The sequence below is a fragment of the Rana temporaria genome, chromosome 10 (genome assembly GCF_905171775.1).
Source record: "Rana temporaria chromosome 10, aRanTem1.1, whole genome shotgun sequence".
NCBI lineage: Eukaryota > Metazoa > Chordata > Amphibia > Anura > Ranidae > Rana > Rana temporaria.
Window position 1 is genome coordinate 149532099 of NC_053498.1, and position 21002 is coordinate 149553100.

The 21002-nt window shown below is 48.5% G+C and overlaps 1 protein-coding gene across 5 annotated transcripts in view; it reads left to right on the forward strand.

The window, feature by feature from the left end:
* CHD5 (chromodomain helicase DNA binding protein 5) overlaps positions 1–21002 on the forward strand; it is a 201553-nt gene that overhangs the window by 143600 nt on the left and 36951 nt on the right. For 2 of the 5 annotated variants that reach the window (XM_040326540.1, XM_040326536.1), the window contains exons 22-29: positions 1204–1328; positions 4654–4885; positions 6756–6928; positions 8434–8620; positions 12210–12302; positions 16963–17051; positions 17256–17389; positions 20091–20235. In XM_040326540.1, the coding sequence (XP_040182474.1) occupies positions 1204–1328; positions 4654–4885; positions 6756–6928; positions 8434–8620; positions 12210–12302; positions 16963–17051; positions 17256–17389; positions 20091–20235 (1178 nt within the window). The remainder of the gene's footprint in view (positions 1–1203; positions 1329–4653; positions 4886–6755; positions 6929–8433; positions 8621–12209; positions 12303–16962; positions 17052–17255; positions 17390–20090; positions 20236–21002) is intronic. The other 3 variants (XM_040326537.1, XM_040326538.1, XM_040326539.1) reach the window with 3 other exon arrangements.

Below are 21002 nucleotides of genomic sequence, written 5' to 3' on the forward strand. Positions count from 1 at the left end.
TAGTAATGGCGGCGATCAGCTTTTTTTTTTTTTTTTATCGTGACTACGACATTATGTCGGACACTTTTGACGCTATTTTGAAACCATTGTCATTTTTACAGTGAAAAGTGCTATAAAAATGCACTGATAACTGTGTAAATGACACTGGCAGTGAAAGGGGTTAACCACTAGGGGGCGCTGTAGGGGTTAAGTATTTTCTAGGGAGTGATTACTACTGTGTGGGGGCGTGCCTTGGCGTGTGACATCACTGATCTTCGTTCCCTAGGACAGGGAACAAGCCAAAGGTCGGTAATAATCAATGGAACAAGCCAAAGGTCGGTAGCGAGTGGTTACGGGTTGTGATCAAGCAGAAGCGTAGTCAGTAAACAAGCCAAAGGTCGGTAGCGAGTGGTTACGGGTTGTGATCAAGCAGAAGCGTAGTCAGTAAACAAGCCAAAGGTCCGTAACAAGTGGCAGCGAAGATACAAATGACAGCAGGAGTGACAAGAGCAGGATATTGAATGGAGAGAGCACAAAAATCTGGCAAACAGGAAGTGCAAATGCATGACCAAAACAGGAAGTTCATGGGAAAGTTGGGAAGGGAAAGGTTTGTTTACACTTACCTCTCCCCATTCTTCAGCTCTGTGACCCGATCACGGGACACCGGCGGCGATCGGGTCCCGCTGGCGAGGTCACATTGAACAGGACTAGGTCGTGAGCGCGGCATGCTCGCGACCCACAGCTGGGCTTTTAAAGGCGACGTACAGGTACATGCTTGTCCCCAGCCGTGCCCTTCTGCCGGCGTATATCAGCGTCAAAGGGTCCTAAAGTGGTTAATCTTTAAAAGAAAAAATAACTATTTTGTGCCAGTTTTCCTTTTTTGAAAAAAAATATGAAAATATTAGATATTCATCTTCATTATTGCCTGGAGCCTTTTTGAAATGTTCTCAATGTGTCCTGTCTTGGTGAAAAAGATTGTTATTGGGAAAGCAAGTGAGGGTGAAAACTTCCCAAAGGGGACAAAGATAGCAAAAAACAAAAACAAAAAAAAAAAACCTACAACATTTTACATCCCTGCCCTTTGAGCCCGGATTCTACCTTCCATAATAGCAATTGTTTGTAGTTGCAATGATAGTTGTAGTCCTCGTTATGGCAATAGATAGAAATTACTATGAACATTTTGTAAATCTGTGTTTTATGACTCTTCCATCTTTTCTTCCTCAGCTCCAGGAGCTCAGCAGTTCTGTTTCTTACTGTCTACCAGAGCTGGAGGTCTCGGGATCAACTTGGCCACCGCTGACACCGTCGTTATCTACGACTCCGACTGGAACCCCCATAATGACATTCAGGTCAGCCAAATGTTTGTAACAAGTGGTTGCAGATTGGGATCAAGCAAAAGTGTAGTCGGGAAACAAGCAAAAGGTTGGTAGCAAGTGGTTTTAGGTTGGGATCAAGCAGAAGCATAGCCAAAGAACAAGCCAAAGATCAGTGGATATGGTCAGGGCTGGACTGGGACAAAAATTTGGCCCTGGACTTCATCCAGACTGGCCCACTTTGACAGGTCTCTCCTATGGTGGCTGGAAACTCCCAGGCCATAGCTGTTGAGTCAGCTGTCTGTCCCCTCCCATGTGCTCCTTCTGGTCCCCCCCATGCTCCTCTGTCATCCCCCTTGCTTCTCTGTTCCCCCCCAGGTGAGCGCTGTGGAAGAGGAGGTGAGCGCTGTGGGGAGGGAGAGACAGAGGAGCGGAGGGGGGGGGGCGGTCCGCTGTCACTCAAGCCGGCCCACTGAGTCATCGACCCACCGGGAAACTCCTGGTAGTCCCAATGGCCAGTCCATCCCTGATAGTGGTTGCAGGTTATGATCAAGCAAAAGCATAATCAAAGGAACAAGCCAAAGGTCGGTAGCGAGTGGTTACGGGTTGTGGTCAAGCAGAAGCGTAGTCCGTAAACAAGCCAAAGGTCCGTAACAAGTGGCAGCAAAGATACAAATGACAGCAGGAGTGACAAGAGCAGGATATTGAATGGAGAGAGCACAATAATTTGGCAAACAGGAAGTGCAAATGCATGACCAAAATAGGAAGTCCATGGGAAGAGCAAGGATCAAGACAAGATTAATCAATTGTCCAGGCTTCTGTCCAGCATCACAGGTGGTTTAGAAAGAAGAAATACCACCAGACACAGCAGAGGTTGCAGGTTCAGATCCAAGGTCCCGACACTGTTTCTGTCCAACTGGGAGTTCTGGGTGTTCCCATCCACCTTTATATGTTTCAGCTCCTCCTGTTACATTCTACACAATATAAAATAAATACATATTAATCAGAAATGGTGAACACAGCGGGTGTGCGGACCCAGGAACTCCGAGCTGAGATCTCACTAATGGAATCTTAGAGAGGTAAAAAAAAACTGTCCAGCATCCACCTTAGAGCCCTTTCACACTGGTGCGTTTTTACTGCGTTTTCGCGGTAAAAATCGCGCTATTAAAACGCTCATAAAATGCTCCAAAAACGCCCCTCCATTGAAATGAATTGAAAACGCGGTAAAATTGCAGTAAAATCGCGGTAAAATAGCAGTGTTTTACCGCTATTTTAACGCTCCGCTATAGGCGTTTCCAGTGTGAAAGGGCTCTTACAAAGGAATATCAGTTGAAAAGTCAGTGTTATAACCCACAGTGTTGATGTTTTGTAAGTTTGCACTTTGAGAAAAAAAAACATTTTGCAATGCACTCTTTGCTGACCACTGAAGGCATTGGTGATAAGCATAGATCATAGGTGTCAAACACAAGGCCCGCGGGCCGAATCCGGCCCTCCAGGCTATTTCATATGGCCCTCGCACCTCTCCTGCAGCTGCAGGAGAGCTCCAGCCCTCTCCGGGGCCTCCTCCCACTTTCAAGCAATGCATCCAGAGAGTGATATAGAGAGAGAGAAATAGAGAGCGAGAAAGAGAGCGAAATAGAGAGAGTGAGAGATATAGAGTGAAATATATATATATATATATATATATATATATATATATATATAGTGAGAGAGAGAGAGGTAGATAGCGAGAGAGAGAAATATAGAGAGATAGGAAGATAGAGACAGATAGGAAGATAGAGAGAGATAGGAAGATAGAGAGAAAGAGAGGCCCGTGGGCCGAATCTGGCCCTTCAGGACATTTCATGTAGCCCTCGCACCTCTCCTGCAGCTGCAGGAGAGCTCCAGCCCTCTTCTGGTCCTCCTCCCCCTTTCAAGCAATGCATCCAGAGATAGATAAATAGATAGAGAGCGATAAAGAGAGCGAAATAGAGAGAGTGAGAGATTTAGATACAGAGAGAAATATATATATATATATATAGAGAGAGAGAGAGAGAGAAAGAGAGAGAGATAGAAGGGAGATAGAGAAAGCAAGAGATAGGAAGATAGCGAGAGATAGGAAGATAGAGAGAGATGGATAAAGAGAGAGATAGAAAGATAGAAAGAGAGGCCCGCGGGCCGAATCCGGCCCTCCAGGCCATTTCATGTAGCCCTCGCACCTCTCCTGCAGCTGCAGGAGAGCTCCAGCCCTCTTCATCCAGAGAGTGAGATAGAGAAAGAGAGAGAGAGAAATAGAGAGCGAAATAGAGAGAGTGAGAGAGATGGATATAGAGAGAGAGAGGGTGAGAGAGAGAGAGACATAGATATATATATATATATATATATATATATATATGAGAGAGAGAAAGCGAGCTAGAGAGAGTGAGATAGAGAAATAGAGAGAGATAGAAGAGAGATAGAGAAAGCGAGAGATAGAAAGATAGAGAGAGAGATAGAAAGATAGAGAGAGATATATAGAAAGATAGAGAGAGAGATAGAAAGATGGAGAGAGAGATAGAAAGATAGAGAGAGAGATAGAAAGATAGAGAGAGAGAGATAGAAAGAGAGAGAGATAGAAAGATAGAGAGAGAGAGAGAAAGATAGAGAGAGAGATAGAAAGATAGAGAGAGAGATAGAAAGATAGAGAGAGAGATAGAAAGATAGAGAGAGAGAGATAGAAAGAGAGAGAGATAGAAAGATAGAGAGAGAGAGATAGAAAGATAGAGAGAGAGATAGAAAGATAGAGAGAGAGAGATAGAAAGAGAGAGAGATAGAAAGATAGAGAGAGAGAGATAGAAAGATAGAGAGAGAGATAGAAAGATAGAGAGAGAGATAGAAAGATAGAGAGAGAGAGAAAGCGAGAGATAGAGAGATAGACAGTGATAGAAAGATAGAGAGAGATTGAAAAAGAGAGATATAGAGAGAGATAGATAGAAAGATAGAGAGAAAGAAAGAGAGGCCCGTGGGCCGAATTCGGCCCTCCAGGCCATTTCATGTGGCCCTCGCACCTCTCCTGCAGATAAAGGGGAGCTCCAGCCCTCTTCTGGTCCTCCTCCCCCTTTCAAGCAATGCATCCAGCTTTTTCCCAGCGGCAGCATAAGGAAAGGGGGCGCACTGTGATGTAAGGGAGAGTGGGGGACTCAACTTCTGACGGTGGGGGGGTTCTTGACATCTAATGTAAGGGGAGGGGATGTGCTGGACATCTAATCTTACAGATACAACTGGCCCTTTTGAAAACAATCATAATGCTGATGCGGCCCACCATGAAATTGAGTTTGACACCCCCTGGCATAGATAATGAGAAATGATTATACATTTCCCTCTTCTCACCTCTTGTTCACAGGCTTTTAGCCGAGCACATCGTATCGGGCAGAATAAAAAGGTAATGATCTACCGTTTTGTCACACGGGCCTCTGTAGAGGAGAGAATCACCCAGGTAGCCAAGAGGAAAATGATGCTCACTCACCTCGTCGTACGTCCGGGGCTCGGCTCCAAATCTGGCTCCATGTCGAAGCAAGAACTGGATGATATTTTAAAGTTTGGAACCGAAGAGTTGTTTAAGGACTATGTTGAAGGTAAGGAGAGCGTCCCTTGGCTCTTGAAAGAGGTATTTGAGCTTAAACAGGGCTCGTTCACACGTGATTTACTCTTAAGAGTGATCCACATTTGGATCACTCTTCAGAGAGCATTTGACAGACAGTGAGGAGGGCATTGGATCATCTCCTCACCGCCTGTTTGAACCAGCTAAATGCCAGACTACCGCATTGCACACATTGTGGGGAGCTTGGAGAGCGGTCCCCATTCACTTGAATGGGTTGCATTCGGCAAGCTAAAAGCAACAGGGGTTATAATTCCTGCCACTGATGCAAAGTGTCACATGCCATGGACTCCTGACCACTGCCTCTGCAACTAAAGGGGAAAGGGGGGGGGGATAAAAACATGGCTTAACTGTTGGGTTTTACTGCCCATATACTACTAGTGTGAGCGAGCCCCAAGGCAGAAAGAGTGTTATGGAAAGTGCAGTTCCTGATAACCAATCGGAGATCACTTGGTGGGCAACACCCACAGCTACCCACAAACATCAGATTGGCTTTTAATGTGGTCCAAGATATTTGACTGGGCAGCAACCCTTCATATGTAAACTCTACCCCTTCCTCTTTAGGCTCCATCTCTTCTTCTCTGTACAATAAAAGCGGATAATGTGGGGTCTCTGGTGGCTATTTCTGGGAGCTGTGTGGGGTCTCCGGTGGACTGTGCGGAATCTCAGGTGGCTATGCGGGCTCTCTAGTCAGCTGTGCAGACTTTCACGTGGCTATGTGGGGTCTCTGGTTGACTGTGCAGACTCTTAAGTGCGACTCTCAAGTGGCTATGCTGGGTCTCTGGTGGCTATGGTAGGGTCTCTGATTGCTAAGCAGGGTCTTTGGTGGCTGTGTGAGGTCTCTGCTGGCTGTGTGAGGTCTCTGCTGGCTGTGTGAGGTCTCTGGTGGCTGTGTGAGGTCTCTGGTGGCTGTGTGAGGTCTCTGGTGGCTGTGTGAGGTCTCTGGTGGCTGTGTGAGGTCTCTGGTGGCTGTGTGATTTCTCTGGTGGCTGTGTGAGGTCTCTGGTGGCTGTGTGAGTTCTCTGGTGGCTGTGTGAGGTCTCTGGTGGCTGTGTGAGGTCTCTGGTGGCTGTGTGAGGTCTCTGGTGGCTGTGTGATTTCTCTGGTGGCTGTGTGATTTCTCTGGTGGCTGTGTGATTTCTCTGGTGGCTGTATGAGGTCTCTGCTGGCTGTTTGAGGTCTCTGGTGGCTGTGTGAGGTCTCTGGTGGCTGTGTGAGGTCTCTGGTGGCTGTGTGAGGGCTCTGGTGGCTGTGTGATTTCTCTGGTGGCTGTGTGAGGTCTCTGGTGGCTGTGTGAGTTCTCTGGTGGCTGTGTGATTTCTCTGGTGGCTGTGTGATTTCTCTGGTGGCTGTGTGAGGTCTCTGGTGGCTGTGTGAGGTCTCTGGCGGCCGCGTGAGGTCTCTGGTGGCTGTGTGAGGTCTCTGGTGGCTGTGTGAGGTCTCTGGTGGCTGTGTGAGGTCTCTGCTGGCTGTGTGAGGTCTCTGGTGGCTGTGTGAGGTCTCTGGTGGCTGTGTGAGGTCTCTGGTGGCTGTGTGAGGTCTCTGCTGGCTGTGTGAGGTCTCTGCTGGCTGTGTGAGGTCTCTGCTGGCTGTGTGAGGTCTCTGGCGGCCGTGTGAGGTCTCTGGCGGCTGTGTGAGGTCTCTAGGTACTAAAGAACATGTATTAACCCTCTCACTTGGCTATCTTGCCGGTGATGGCTGCTCTGCTGATCCCGTCCCATGGTGAGCTGAGGGCGCCAGTATGACTTGGAGCTGCCTGGTCCTTACACTGTCGTTGCATAAACCGTAGTAACAAATCTTTTGTGTTTTGTGGAGATTAATAGAAGTGTCACCTCTACACCCCGCAGGTGACAATAAGGATGTTGAAGACAGCAGTGTCATCCACTACGACGATGGCGCCATCTCAAAACTGCTGGACCGGAACCAAGACGCTACAGAGGATACTGAGATCCAGAACATGAACGAGTACCTGAGCTCTTTCAAAGTGGCTCAGTATGTTGTGCGGGAGGAGGACGGAGTGGTAAAATGTTCTTTGTTTATACCCGTACAAATCTTCTTTGAAGGAGAACTCCACTACATACCATCTGTCTAAAACCGCCACATCACAGAGGAGATAACGATTATACAGTTTTCCTGTGATGAAGAATAACGTTTTTGTGTTCTCACTAAGTAATGAAAATGGAATGATCCTTATGTTTGTTGTGTGCACTAATGTATCTACATACGTAGGAGAGCAATCATGTAGAGCAGGGCTAGACAAATCCCAGGCGCCAGGTCACCATAGCGAATAGAAATTGTGTCCTGGCGCCTGGGCTTTTGTCAGCCCATTCGCTGTTGGCACCAGGCATTTCTGCATTTTCAGGGGTAGGGGGCGCGCGCCCATCCGGCTGCTGTCTCACTGGCTCCCTTACATGCCAATCACCAGGTCCCAGCCAATAAGTCATGGGTGAGACCCACCAATCATTGGAGTGATTGACAGGAGAGAGATCTGTGTTGTAAACACAGATCTCTCGGTGGGGGGGTTGCCAGTTTTTGTCTCTGGCACACCTCTTAAGAAAACAGTACACAGTGCCCTCCCTGGGCACACGGTCAACCCTTTGATTGCCCCAGATGTTAACTCCTTCCTACCCAGTGTCATTAGTACAGTGACCCAAGAAGAGGCGGATCCCTGTGCAAAACCATTCCAGGTAAAAAAAAAAAGCCTATCTTCCTTCAGACGATCAGCAGGTGCTGGGACTTTATTTATTCCTCATCCACTTGACCGCTGGAAGAATTACCCCCCTTCATGACCAGGCCATTTTTTTGGTGATACAGCACTGCGTTACTTTAGCTGACAATTGCGCGGTTGTGCAACGCTGTGTCCCGTCCCCCCCCTGTCAGAACGGAACTCTGCCTTGTTTACACAGGCAGAGCTCCGTCCAACCTCTCTTCCCAACGATCGGCGGGTTCTGGCGGACATCCATTCGTCAGCACCCACTGATTGGCTTCTGCTGTGACTAATGACAGCAGAAGTGGCGCACGCCCCCTAGGCGGAAGTTTGGAATCTCGTATATTTATATGTGTGATTCTGCACAGAATGGCCGCCCTGTAGCAGTAAATATGCTATGGGTCAGTCATTAAGTGGTTATGTAACCCCTTGTGTATGACTTGCACTCCTGTCAATCAGAGCCAGAGAACCAATCAGGAGACAAAGGGGGTGGGTCCATATGTGAATGGGGACACACACAGCCGCGGGTCATAAGCTTACCTGCTTGGGTACCCCCCACAGCAAGCTACCAGCCAGGAGCGCCAGTGTGAGACCCGAGAAGAGGAGGATCGGGGCTGCTCTGTGAAAAACCATTACACCGGGCAGGTAAGTATGACATGTTTGTTATTATAACACTGGGAATCCGCTGTGCCTCCCTACAATGCTTGACTGACATGTAATACTTGATCTGCTTGGTTTTTATTGGGCTATGTGTCCTTCATAATGGTTTTCTTGCGTTACTTTGTTTACGTAGCAACAATGTTTCGTTCAACATTTAGGAGGAAGTGGAGCGGGAAATCATCAAACAAGAAGAGAACGTGGATCCCGATTACTGGGAGAAGCTGCTGCGTCACCATTATGAGCAGCAGCAGGAAGACCTCGCCAGGAATCTTGGAAAAGGAAAGCGGATCCGTAAGCAAGTCAACTACAATGATGCTTCTCAGGAGGATCAAGGTGATATGCGCGGTACTAATCATTAGATATAATTTACAACCCAACACTCTGATACATGGATTCCTGTCACATGATCAACTCAGTGTGCCTCCACAATGCCTCTTTCATGAGCCATGTTTTTTTTTCAAACTAATATGGCGTCCTATCCAACATTTGGTGACCCAATCAAGGACTGACTGCCGTGGTCTATTTTGGCTGGCAAGTTTTTTTTTTTGGCAGATTATTTCAAAGATTTTTGCAAAGCAAGATATCTTCATGGAGTTCATATGCTCCCACCCATGTTATGTGCAGTGCTGTAAACTGGATATTTTAGTACATGGAGTGGTGCACATTTCCAGATCTTTGCAAACAAGTCTCTCCAAAGAAGTGAAGTGGCTTCTGGGTAATTGCTGCTTTACATAGCAGGCATGTAAGTCCAGGCCCGTCGGAACAAGACAGGCAAAACAAGCAACTGCTTGGGGCCCCAGCAGAGCGGGCCCTTGCCGCGCCGCCGCTTCCTATAAATGCTGCAGCCTGTAGCGTGGCCTAGCTCCTTTCCTAATTCCTCCTGCAGTCCGGCCGGGTACCGTAACCCGCATGGTACAGGAGATTTTGTTTCCTGTTCCCGGCCGGACTGACAGGAAGTGCACACACTCAGTGCTCACTTCCTTTCAGTCCGGCCGGGAGAGCAAACTGAATCTTCTGCTGCGCGGTATGCGGTAAGGGGGTAAAAAGAACATGGGGGGGTCAGAAATACTAGCCGAAGTTCGGCAGCAGCAGCTATATGCGGCGGTATGCGGTAGGGAGGTGGGCAGCAGCTGTATGCAGCGGACCGGTATGTGTTAGGGAGGGGGGAAGTAAGGGGGGGTAAAAAGAACATGGGGGGGAGGCAGTCAGAAGAAGTACTAGCCAACGTTCGGCAACGGCAGCAGCAAAACCCCCCCCCCCCCCCAACAAACCGCTTATAGAATTTTTTACACTTAGCAAAATGATAAAACAAAATGCTTCCACAGCTTGCACAGCCCCCCACTTATCAACTTGCAATGACAGAAGAAGTACTTCTCGGTGTTCAGTGGCAGCTGCACTTGCCCCCCCGCTTCTCAACTTGAAACTCAACAACACCCCCTCCTCCGCTTCTTGCTTGGGGCCCCCAAATTCTTTCAAACGGCCCTGTGTAAGTCGATGCACCGTAGGGTCTTGCAAGGCTGCCTGGCCTACTTAAATTGCTTCTAAAGCCCTAAGGTTTTTCACCTTAAAGCAGAGTTCCGTCTCGCCCTCAAAAAAATGTAAAGCCAGCAGCTACACATACTGTAGCTGCTGACATTTAATACTAGGACACCTACCTATCAATCGGCTTTCGGGTACTACCACTGCCATTGCCGGTAAGGGAACCCGGCAAGGTCTAACATAAGTGGGGACAGGGTGGCTGTCAAAACCCCCCCCCCCCCCTCCAAATGTGGCACCAGATTGGGGAAGGAGACATATAAGTGGAAGTTTCAATTTTGGGTGGAACTCCACTTTAATGCATTCTGTGCATTAAGGTGACAGACCTCCTGTGCTGCAGCACCGCCACCACCACTATTGAGCAGGGCAGGTAAGTATGACATGTTTGTTATTTTAATTAGGAAAAAAAAAATAGGGATTAGTAACGCTTTAAATTGGGATTGCAGGCAGACCTCTAAGTGGTAGCTGACCTTTTTGCAAAAAAAAAACCCTGAAAAGGTGAACACTGTACACCTTCCCTACACCACCCCCGGTCCACATCGTACTTACTTCCAGGGATGCTGAACTGTCAGTGCGCGCAGCCAGTCCAGTGGTCTGGGGATTTGATAATTCTCCGCTCTTCTCCCTTGCCTTGTGCAGCACTTCCAGGATGGACAAGAGCAATTGTGATTGGTCAGCATCTGACCAGAGAAGAGGGAAAAGAGCGAGGATTTCAAATACCCAGACCACTGCACCAGCTGCATGGGCATGAACACCTCAGCGGTAAGTACAGCAGGCACTGGAGAGTTGTATGGTGTTCAGGGGAAGAACAATTTAAATACATATACAGCAAGTTTACTTTACTTGCCAGACTATTTGTCATTCTATACAGTCAATCTTGTGATTTACACATTTCCCACAATACATAGCCAAGCAGATGACACAGTTCCTAATTAAGCAGTAAAGCTGGCCATAGATGTTTTGAATCACAGCTGGCCCCACCCCTTCCTCTTTGGATCTCACCCCTTCCTCTTTTGGCCCCCACCCCTTCCTCTTTTGGCCCCACCCCTTCCTCTTTGGGCCCCTACCTCTTCCTCTTTGGGTCCCATCCCTTCCTCTTTGGGTCCCATCCCTTCCTCTTTGGGTCCCATCCCTTCCTCTTTAGGTCCTATCTCTTCATCGTTAGCCCCCACCCCTTCCTCTTTAGGCACCACCCCTTGCTCTTAGAGCCCCACCTCTTCAGAAGTGGAGGGAGAGAGGGGGCTCCTTTTTACCAGCTGTTTTGTAGCCAGGCTGCCAAAGTGTAATCACAGCCCCGAGACTCCAACCTGCTCTGCCAAGTGAGCTACTTCTGAGATTGGAGGCTGCAACCACCACCACCTCCTGCTCCAGCTTTGCTCCCCTGTCACCGAACGATCAGTCCACGGCTGCCCGTGGTGTCACCCCTCTGGGGGGGGGGGGGGTGTCCCAGGTGCGATACACACCCCTATAGCAGAGCCACTGCTCGTCATCTTAGTGTCCCTTCTGCCTAGGAGCAGCACCGCCCTCCTGAAAAATTCCGCCCAAGGCAAACGCCTTGATTGCCTCGCTGTAGATACACCCCCTGCCTACAAAGATCACTCCAGCTTTAAGCATCCTGGCTCAGCAATGCAGCTTTTGTTATCACTCTCTCTCTGCCTCTAGCCTCCTTTATTGGACAGGGAAACCGCATCATCACCTCTGTCTAATGAACACGTAGCTGACCCTGGAAGCAGTAATGCTAAAACTGAAGTCACAAAGTCACTTTACTGACAACACTGCAAATGTTTTTGGCGAGTAAAAAATGTAAACGTGTGTATTTAATACATGCATTTGTTTGCCATGATTCCAGTTTCACAAGGCCACAAAGTGACCATTAACTGTGTTCAATCACCCCTGGCAACCAATAACTAGACACCTGCTACAGAAACTGGTTACCGTGAGTTACTAACCGTTGCTGTTTGCACTGCTACTTTCTCTTGTATTTCAGTTCCAAGTGATTACTAGTGGCTTTACCCACAGCAGGCCATCTCTTCTCTCTTCAGAAGTCCAATGTCAACACCCCGAGCCAAGAGAGCCTTGCAATGGCTGAGGAAAGTGGGAAGAGATTGTGTTGCCAGCGTGCAGAACCTGTAATCTTCAAGATCTGAAGTATCACTTGCGCTTGACTTGTCCTTCCAAATGGCCACTGGCTGGGTTGGGGTTAGGCTGATTTCAGAACTTTTGAAATGACCTGTGACCTCCTGGCTGATTCAGAACGTCTTCCTGTGCTCACCGTCTGAGGGATGAAAGCGACGGTCATTGTGGCAGCTCACGTGCTAATCTGAACTACACAAGTCTTCCCGGCCCTTCACCAGCTGCCTTGTAGATCCTAACACCTGCTCTTCTCTTTTTCTTGTAGAATGGCAAGATGATCTCTCTGACAACCAATCAGAATATTCCGTTGGCTCAGAGGATGAAGACGAAGATTTTGAGGAGAAGCCTGAAGGTCAGAGTGAGTTAAACTTTTCCCTAATGTCTATGTGGATTGCTATTGGACCAGATGTGGGGCAAATTTGCTGGATCAACTGAGGGCGATGGAAAATAAATTAGGGTCGCACTAAACCTAAAATGTTACAAATATGAGTGTAAACACTTTAAAACCAGAACACACAAAAAAGGTGGAAAACAAGTGAATAGTACAAAAAATTGTGTTCCAACGGTAAAGGATTTTGAGAAATGGAATAAATATATGTCCAAACAGTGAAAAAATGAAGACTGAAAATTCATAAACATAGAATGCGTGATATCTGTCCACCCATGCAAAAACTAGCAAAGTCCATCCATCAAAAAGAGACTCATCAGATTTTTTTATTTTTTTTGAAAAGCCTGTGGCGTGCATAACACAACCCAAAAAACTCCACCCGGTGCAGGAAAATTGTGCACACACATAAAGAGGTGCAACAAAAAACTGTGACGGGTGCTGCGTCAATTGGTCCTCCGAAAAGGACCCAACTCTGATCCCCCGGGGCGTTAGGCTCCTGGCAGGAACTCGAGTAACAGTGGCACATGCAGCCAAAGCCACACAGACCCAACATCCCTGGAGGGACTGCCGAAACATAACCCTCCTCGGTGAGGCTCCCCCCGAAGGGGGACCCCATGAGAGCAGGCGAACTAAGCCAAAAAGCCATATCCGCCCACTCCCAAGACTTTCAGAGCAGGCCCGTGGACCAGCACCCTACTCATCACACATAAAGTGCAGTGCACCAACAGAAAAAGGACGTAACATGACACACGGGGTAAAATAAAAAAGAAAGTGGGGGAGAAGGAAGGTGGGAGAGGTGAGTGCAATACGTTGGCTGGCCGTTCGGCCAGGAAACAAAAATTCCCCTGGTCCTAGCCAAAAGGCTCGGCCCTAGAGGCAGGTGTTAAAAAGGTGTATGTGGAGATCAATGACCTAAAGTGCCACACGATGAGTGCCCCTTTCAAACTTTTTTTTTTTTTTTTTTTATAATCAGGGGAAAGCGCGAACGCAGTCCCCCACTACCAGAGTGCCCCTTTCAAACACTCGTGCAATATATGGCACCCCTGGACTGCCACTTCAGGGGCACTATCTCCACAGGCTTTTCAATGGTCCCTGACCCCCAGCCAGGAAGGTAGGAGAAGAGGTCGGGGAGAGCCCACCTAAGCAGGCTACTACCCACAACCCCCATCCCTCCCACCTAATCACATTCAGGAAATACTACCCGGAGACTCATCAGATGTTAGAATATAGCCAATGTGAAGTCCACCACCATATAATAAGAATTCCTGCTTACCAGAGCTCCGTGATCCCCCGTGACAGAGGATCCGGAGAAGCCTATAGTAAACCACAGCTTGTTTTCCAATGACAGCCGGGGCTTGCTGCACCACTGGTTAACACACTTCATGGATGATCAGACCCATGCGGAAATGGTATAGCATGTAAAAAACAATAAGGCTCTGATAGTGTAAAACCTTAAGATTTATTGTAAAAAGAATAAACACAGTGGCCCAGATTCACAAAGCACTTACGCAGACGTATAACACGTTACGCCGACGTAAGTGCCAATGTGCGCCGGCGTATGTGTGCGGCAGACCCACGAACCAACATGCGCCTAAAAACAGGCTACACCCCGCCGACGTAGCTTGCACACGCCGGCGTAGGGTGGACGCACATATGGGCTGGGCGCATGTTGCTGCTCCCATTGATTAGACGTTTAAACATGCAAATGAGGGAAATACACTGATTCGCGAACGTGCGTGTGCCTGGCGCATGCTACGCGAGATGCGCGTAAGTTGTACGTCCGACGTAAAGTTATTCCCCATAAATGATGTTCAACCCAGCAACAGACATTGTGCGTTGGACGTGTGTCTGGCTGGGCGTACGTTATGTTCATGGCGTACGCGGTGATCCGACGTAGCTTAGGCAGTTGTGCCGGCGTGGTTGTGAGCAGGCGCAGGGGGGTGCTGTGTATGCGTCCATGTCACGGCACATGCGCAGTTCGTGATACGTACCTGTCTGGCGCTCGGCCCATCATTTGCATGGGGTCACGTCCACCTACGCCGGCGTGCGCCTTCGAAACCTACGTCACTCTGGCGCAGCGTTGGGAGCACTGGCTTGCTGAATGCAATGCTTGCCTCTCCGCGCTACGTTGGCGTGGCGTACGGTGTTTGCTCTACAGCAGCGTAATGTGCGCCTTGCTCTCTGTGAATCTGGGCCAGTATCTCATGTGCAGATTTTACATCGACAATAAGCCTGCTGTGCCGGCCGGACACAAACAGGCAGACCTGTCCGTCTGGATTTACGAGCAGTTAGAGGTGATGACGTCAGCGCGTCGCTCCGCTCCGCCCTATGTGTTTCGTAGTAGAGTTACGTCGTCCAGGGGGCGATACCTTAAGTGACCTAGATTGGTGGAAAATCTTTATAAAGGCAAAAGTTATCCATTAACCGCTTGATAACCGCCGCACGACGATATAAGTCAACAAAATGGCATGGCTGGGCACAAGGGCGTACATGTACGTCCCCTTTAAGATCCCAGCCCTAGGGCGCAAGCACGCTCCCAACGGCGCGCTCGCAACCTGGTCCTCTTCTCCGTGACTGTCCCCCGCGGGAGCAGCGGACCCGATCGCCGCCGGTGTCCCGCGATCGGGTCACAGAGCTGAAGAACGGGGAGAGGTGAGTGTAAACAAACCTCTCCCCGTGCTTCCTAGTGAGCCTGTCACTGATCGTCTGTTCCCTGTCATAGAAAACAACGATCAGTGATGTCACACGCACAGCCACGCCACCTACAGTAAGAATTACTCCCTTAGGGCAAACTTAACCCCTACAGCGCCCCCTCTTGGTTAACACCTTCACTGCCAGTGTCATTTTTACAGTAACCAGTGCATTTTTATAGCACTGTTCGCTGTATAAATGACAATGGTCCCAAAATCGTGTCAAAAGTGTCCGATGTGTCCGCCATAATGTCACAGTCACGATAAAAATCGCTGATCGCCGCCATTACTAGAAAAAAAAATATTAATAAAAATGCAATAAAACTATCTCCTATTTGGTAGACACTATACATTTTGCGCAAACCAATCAATAAACGCTTATTGCGATTTTTTATTTTTGTTACCAAAAATATGTAGAAGAATACGTAAACTGAGGGAAAACATTTTTTTTTAAATATTTTTTGGGGATATTTCTTATAGTAAAAAGTAAAAAATATTGCATTTTTTTAAAAAATTGTCGCTCTATTTTTGTTTATAGTGCAAAAAATAACTGGTTGGCCACCTCTGGTTAGGCAGAGGCATGATGGGACTTGTAGTTCTGTAACAGCTGTAGGACCACAGGTTGGGCTCCCATGCTGTAAACTGTGTGAAGAGGGATGTGTTCCTTCTTTCCAATCAACTTTCACTGAGCTCTGCAGTGAGTAATTTCAGCTCTCCACCCCCTTCTTTCTGAAGACTCAGACAAGCTTTATGAATTCAGCACTTTGTCTGTAGAGGAGAGAGTGCAGCTGATAAACAGGTACAACTTGTGTAGGAGGATTTTATTTAATTGTTTTATCTCTGTTTTACCTGAGGCCAGTCACCTCACTGGATATATGGGTTTACAACCACTATAACTGGAAATGTCTTACTGTTGTAAGTAGCACCCCAGCACCAGCCCCAACATTTCTCTGATGACAGCATGCTGCTGAGAGGACTTGTGCTGTCTGCGAGGAAGCAGTGTTCTCTCTGAAGTGGTCCAGCAATCTTCAAAGCTCATGCTTCCTGCTAATTGGAGAGGTCTGGCAGCTTTACTAAGGGCGCTTCCAGGGACTGTATTGCCACCAGGGCTGATCCTAGGGTCACAGACGCCTGGGTGCAGAAATATTTCTGGTGCCCCCATATGGGCTTGGAAATCTTACTAACTCCTCCCCTTTACAAATGTTTCTATGGCTACGACTCAAACACAGAGATGCTCCCCCTAAGAAGTCTTCATTAGTGTCCCCCATCAGAGTCCGCCCCCAGCAGGTGTCCCCCATCAGAGCCCCCCATATCAGGTGTCCCCATCAGAGCCCCCCACATCAGGTGTCCCCATAGATCAGTACTTGTCCAAAAGATCCCTGTAGCTTGGGCGCGCTGGGAGCAGAATCACATTACAGGGGGCAGGGCAATGTGTGGCATCTTTGGTTACTTGGAGGGTGGCACTCGGAGAGCATTTCTGGGAGTGCACAGGATGATTGGCAGCAGCTCTGGCCAACCCAGAAGCCTCTCATCACACCCCCTATGGGAAAAGAGCCAACAAACATAGAGGGGGTGGGGCAGTCAGGAGCCTGCTCCATGCACACCGGACAATATTAATTAGTGGAGCCTAGTGGCGGAACGTGTTCCGGTAATAGGCTCCGCTGTGGTACCCAGCCCGGATTCCGGGGACAGCGGGAGGTATGCGCTCTTGTCAGTTGCCAGCGGAGAGAGCAAGCAGGATGGGGAACCTCAGCACCCACTACATGCGCTCCGCCTCTGGACACAGACAAGGAGGAGGAGGGGGAGCACTTTGGAGCTTTGGCGCCCCCACCTCTGCGGCGCCTGGGTGCGGAGCACCCCGTGCACCCTGCCTAGTATCGGCTCTGATTACCGCCTTGACTAGAGATCACTAATGACCCTTTGCTTTGTTTGGCTCTTAGGTGGCAGGAGACAGTCTCGAAGACAGCTGAAGAATGACCGGGACAAACCACTCCCACCGCTTTTAGCGAGGGTCGGAGGGAATATTGAGGTACCGGAGTCATGTCATGTGGGCTTTTCATTGCCATTTTAGGGGGTCCAAAATGTTGGGTCTCTGTTTTTTTTTTCCCCATTAAAGTCTGTAAATGTAGATGCCCTTTCCACATAAGATGTAAGCAAATTACTTTATACAAAAACTTTACATATACAGGCAATAAAAATAAAACTGCAACATGTTCCATTTTTTTTTTTTAAGGTTCTTGGGTTTAACGCTAGACAACGTAAGGCCTTCCTAAATGCAATAATGAGATGGGGAATGCCTCCGCAGGATGCCTTCAATTCACACTGGCTCGTCCGGGACCTCCGTGGAAAGAGCGAGAAAGAATTTAGGTACGGTTGTCTCATTCATGGTGAAAATGTTGGTTTCCACAAGGTGGCAGCATTGTTTCAGAGCCTGGGTGACGGATTCTGTGGATGAAGCAGGTCTGAAATATTTTACATTTTGTAGGTTCTTCTTTAATATTCGTCTTTCGCTACAGAAACTTCAGTGGTTTTTACTTGTCTATGTTATGGTGGCAACACACATGAGATCATGATCCCATTCTCGACGCTGTTAGATGAATTGGACAACAGTGATATTTCTATGGGCACCGCCCGTTGTCTACCAAGCTTTCCTAAAGAGGAACTGCGACCGACCTCTCCATTTCTTTCTTTTTTTTTTTTTTTTTTTTGCCCCACTTACCTAATGGTATCTGGACATTTCAGATTGTCACCCATCCAGTGGATCCAGCATTGACCCGCTGAGATCATCTCATGCCTCACCGAGTGTCTCGCTGGCTCTTCTGGGTTCAGTGTGCAGGCCACTGGCTCTTCCGGGTTCAGCTGGCAGGCCACTCGATGACACCTGGATAGGCCCGCTCCCTCCTCCTGTTTGTCAATGAAAGCTGCCTGCTGAACCTGGAAGAAACCGTGATACTCTCAATGAGATGATCTCAGCGGGTCAACGCTGGATCCACTGGATGGGTGAGAATCTGAAATGTCCACATACCACCATCAGGTAAGTGGGGTCACATATCCCAGAAGGCATAAGTTTTCATTGATGAACGAGAGGAGGGAGCGGGCCTATCCAGGTGTCATCGAGTGGCCTGCCCGCTGAACCCGGAAGAGCTAGTGGCCTGCACGCTGAACCTGGAAGAGCCAGCGAGACTCTCGGTGATGCATGAGATGATCTCAGCAGGTCAACGCTGGATCCACTGGATGGGTGAGAATCTGAAATGTCCAGATACCATTAGGTAAGTGGGGTCACATATCCCAGTAGGCATAGGCTTTCATTGACGAACAGGAGGAGGGAGTGGGCCTATCCGGGCGTCATCAAGTGGCCTCCCCCTTGAACCTGCAAGAGCCAGTGAGACCCTCAATGAGGCATGAGATGATCTCAGAGGGTCAACACTGGATCCACTAGATGGGTTAGTATCTGAAATGTCCAGATACAATTAGGATACTCACCCATCTAGTGGATCCAGTGTTGACCCGCTGAGATAATCTCATGCCTCATTGAGGGTCTCACTGGCTCTTGCGGGTTCAACGGGCAGGCCATTTGATGACGCCCGGATAGGCCCGCTCCCTTCTCCTGTTTGTCAATGAAATCCTATGCCTACTGGGATATGTGACCCCACTTACCTGATGGTCTCTGGATATTTCAGATTCTCACCCATCCAGTGGATCCAGCGTTGACCTGCTGAGATCGTCTCATGCATCACCGAGAGTCTTGATGGCTCTTCCAGGTTCAGCGTGCAGGCCACTGGCTCTTCCGGGTTCAGCGGGCAGGCCACTCGATGACACCTGGATAGGCCCGCTCCCTCCTCTCATTCATCAATGAAAACTTATGCCTTCTGGGATATGTGACCCCACTTACCTGATGGTGGTATGTGGACATTTCAGATTCTCACCCATCCAGTGGATCCAGCGTTGACCCACTGAGATAATCTCATTGAGAGTCTCACTGGTTCTTCCGGTTTCAGCGGGCAGGCCACCCAATGAAGCCCGGTTAGGCCCGCTCCATTTTCTCATTCGTCAATGAAAGCTTATGCCTACTGAGATATGTGACCCCACTTACCTGATGGTGGTATGTGGACATTTCAGATACTCGGCCATCCAGTGGATCCAGCGTTAAGCCACTGAGAGCGTTTAATGCCCGACCACAGCTCTGTCCCGAGCTGCCATGTTTTCTCTGACGTCATCAAGAGTCTCACCAGATGGGGCGGGTGGGCCAGCCTCTCGATGATGTGCTGATGGGCCTCCTTAGATGAAGAGATCCTGACAAAATGTTTTTCAATGGTGCAACAGGGGCAGAACTGCAGGGTCAGAAAAGTGTTGTCCCTATTTAGGAAAACAAATTGTACATTAACAACCCCTTTAAAGGGACACTAAAGGTTCACTTTTTTTTTTTTTAAATAACAAGCATGTCATACTTACCTCCACTGTGCAGTTTGTTTTGCACAGAGCGGCCGCCGATCCTCCTGTTCTGGGGTCCCACGGCGGCTCTCGCGGCTCCTTTCCGCAATAGATAACCCCCTCTGGAAAGCTCTCACCCGAGGGGGTTACCTTCTGGACCTGCTCCCTGTGTCATACACTTGGCGTCCATAGCCGCCGAGTGTATGACTTGGCCCCCTGCGCCCACGTCATTGGACTTGATTGACAGCAGCGGGAGCCAATGACTGCGCTGCTATCAATCTATCCAATTAAGGGCCGAGAAGCAGTGGAGAGAGCGACGCGGGATCGCGCCCACGGAAATTCGAAACTCAGGTAAGTAAAACGGGACTGGGGGGGCCGGTTTACAACCCCTTTAAAGCGGAGTTCCACCCACTTGAGAGGTGGTCTTAAATGAAAGCCCACCCCTCATTTTTTGGATATTTTAATTTTTGTAATTTTTTTTTTAATTTGGTACCTTTTTTTGAAGCACTGTACTAGGTGTTCCCGGGCTGTGGCGCAGGATGTCATGTCCTCTTGGGTGACTTTCAAAATGCATAAAATAACTTTAGGATGTTTCATGTATTTGCCTGGAGTTTTTCATGTGGATAAATCATTACAGGGCGTACGTGTCTTTGTTTATGAGACACCTCTGTGAACCGGGGGCTGACGGGGCAGAAACCTTTGCCGACGGCGTCCCAAGAGAAGGACTTTCTCGCCAGCATGTCCTCACCAGAATCGGAGTCATGTCACTGGTCCGAAAGAAGGTGGGTGAGTAGGTGTTTACAGGCCAGGTATGTGGATGTGATCCGACCTTATTCATGTTATGTATGTTTTCCACCATCCTGAAGGACAGGAGAACCCAATCAATCAATTAGTTCATCTTTCGTTATCCTTTAATGGGTAAAAGAGAAATAAAGGAAAATAAATTAATATAAACTAGTGAAAGATTCTGCTGCTAACACAAAAGCTAGATACAAAGCAAAAACAAATGTGGATAAAAAAATCACATGTTGCCAAAATGATTCACAAATATAAATGTAACAAAAATAATGTCCAATAAAGGTGAATGAAGTTCATATGGGAAAAATTCCTGCGAGGAAGACGTAATTCTGTGTTACTTCAATGTTTTTCCAAAATGTGTGAAGACCCACCACCAGTGAATGTAAGGGGAGGCTTACCAGCTAGCCTGTGACCGCCCTTCTCAGGGGGGTCAATTCAGGCTTTGCAGAGATACAGATGATTGTAAATGGTGTCCTGTGGAGACCTCCATTGATAATCCTTTTATCGATTCCCTCTGTAGCAATTAGGGATGTCCCCATACCGATACCAGTATCGGTACCGATACTGAGCATTTCCCGAGTACTTATGCTCCGATGCTTCACCTGATACCTGGGCAGTCAGGTATCGGGTGGTGGGGGGGGTTACAAGTCTTCTCCGTGCTGTCTTCTCCCCCCGTGCTGTCTTCTCCCCCTCCGTGCCGCTCTCCCCCGTGCTGTCTTCTCCCCCTCCATGCCGCTCTCCCCCCGTGCTG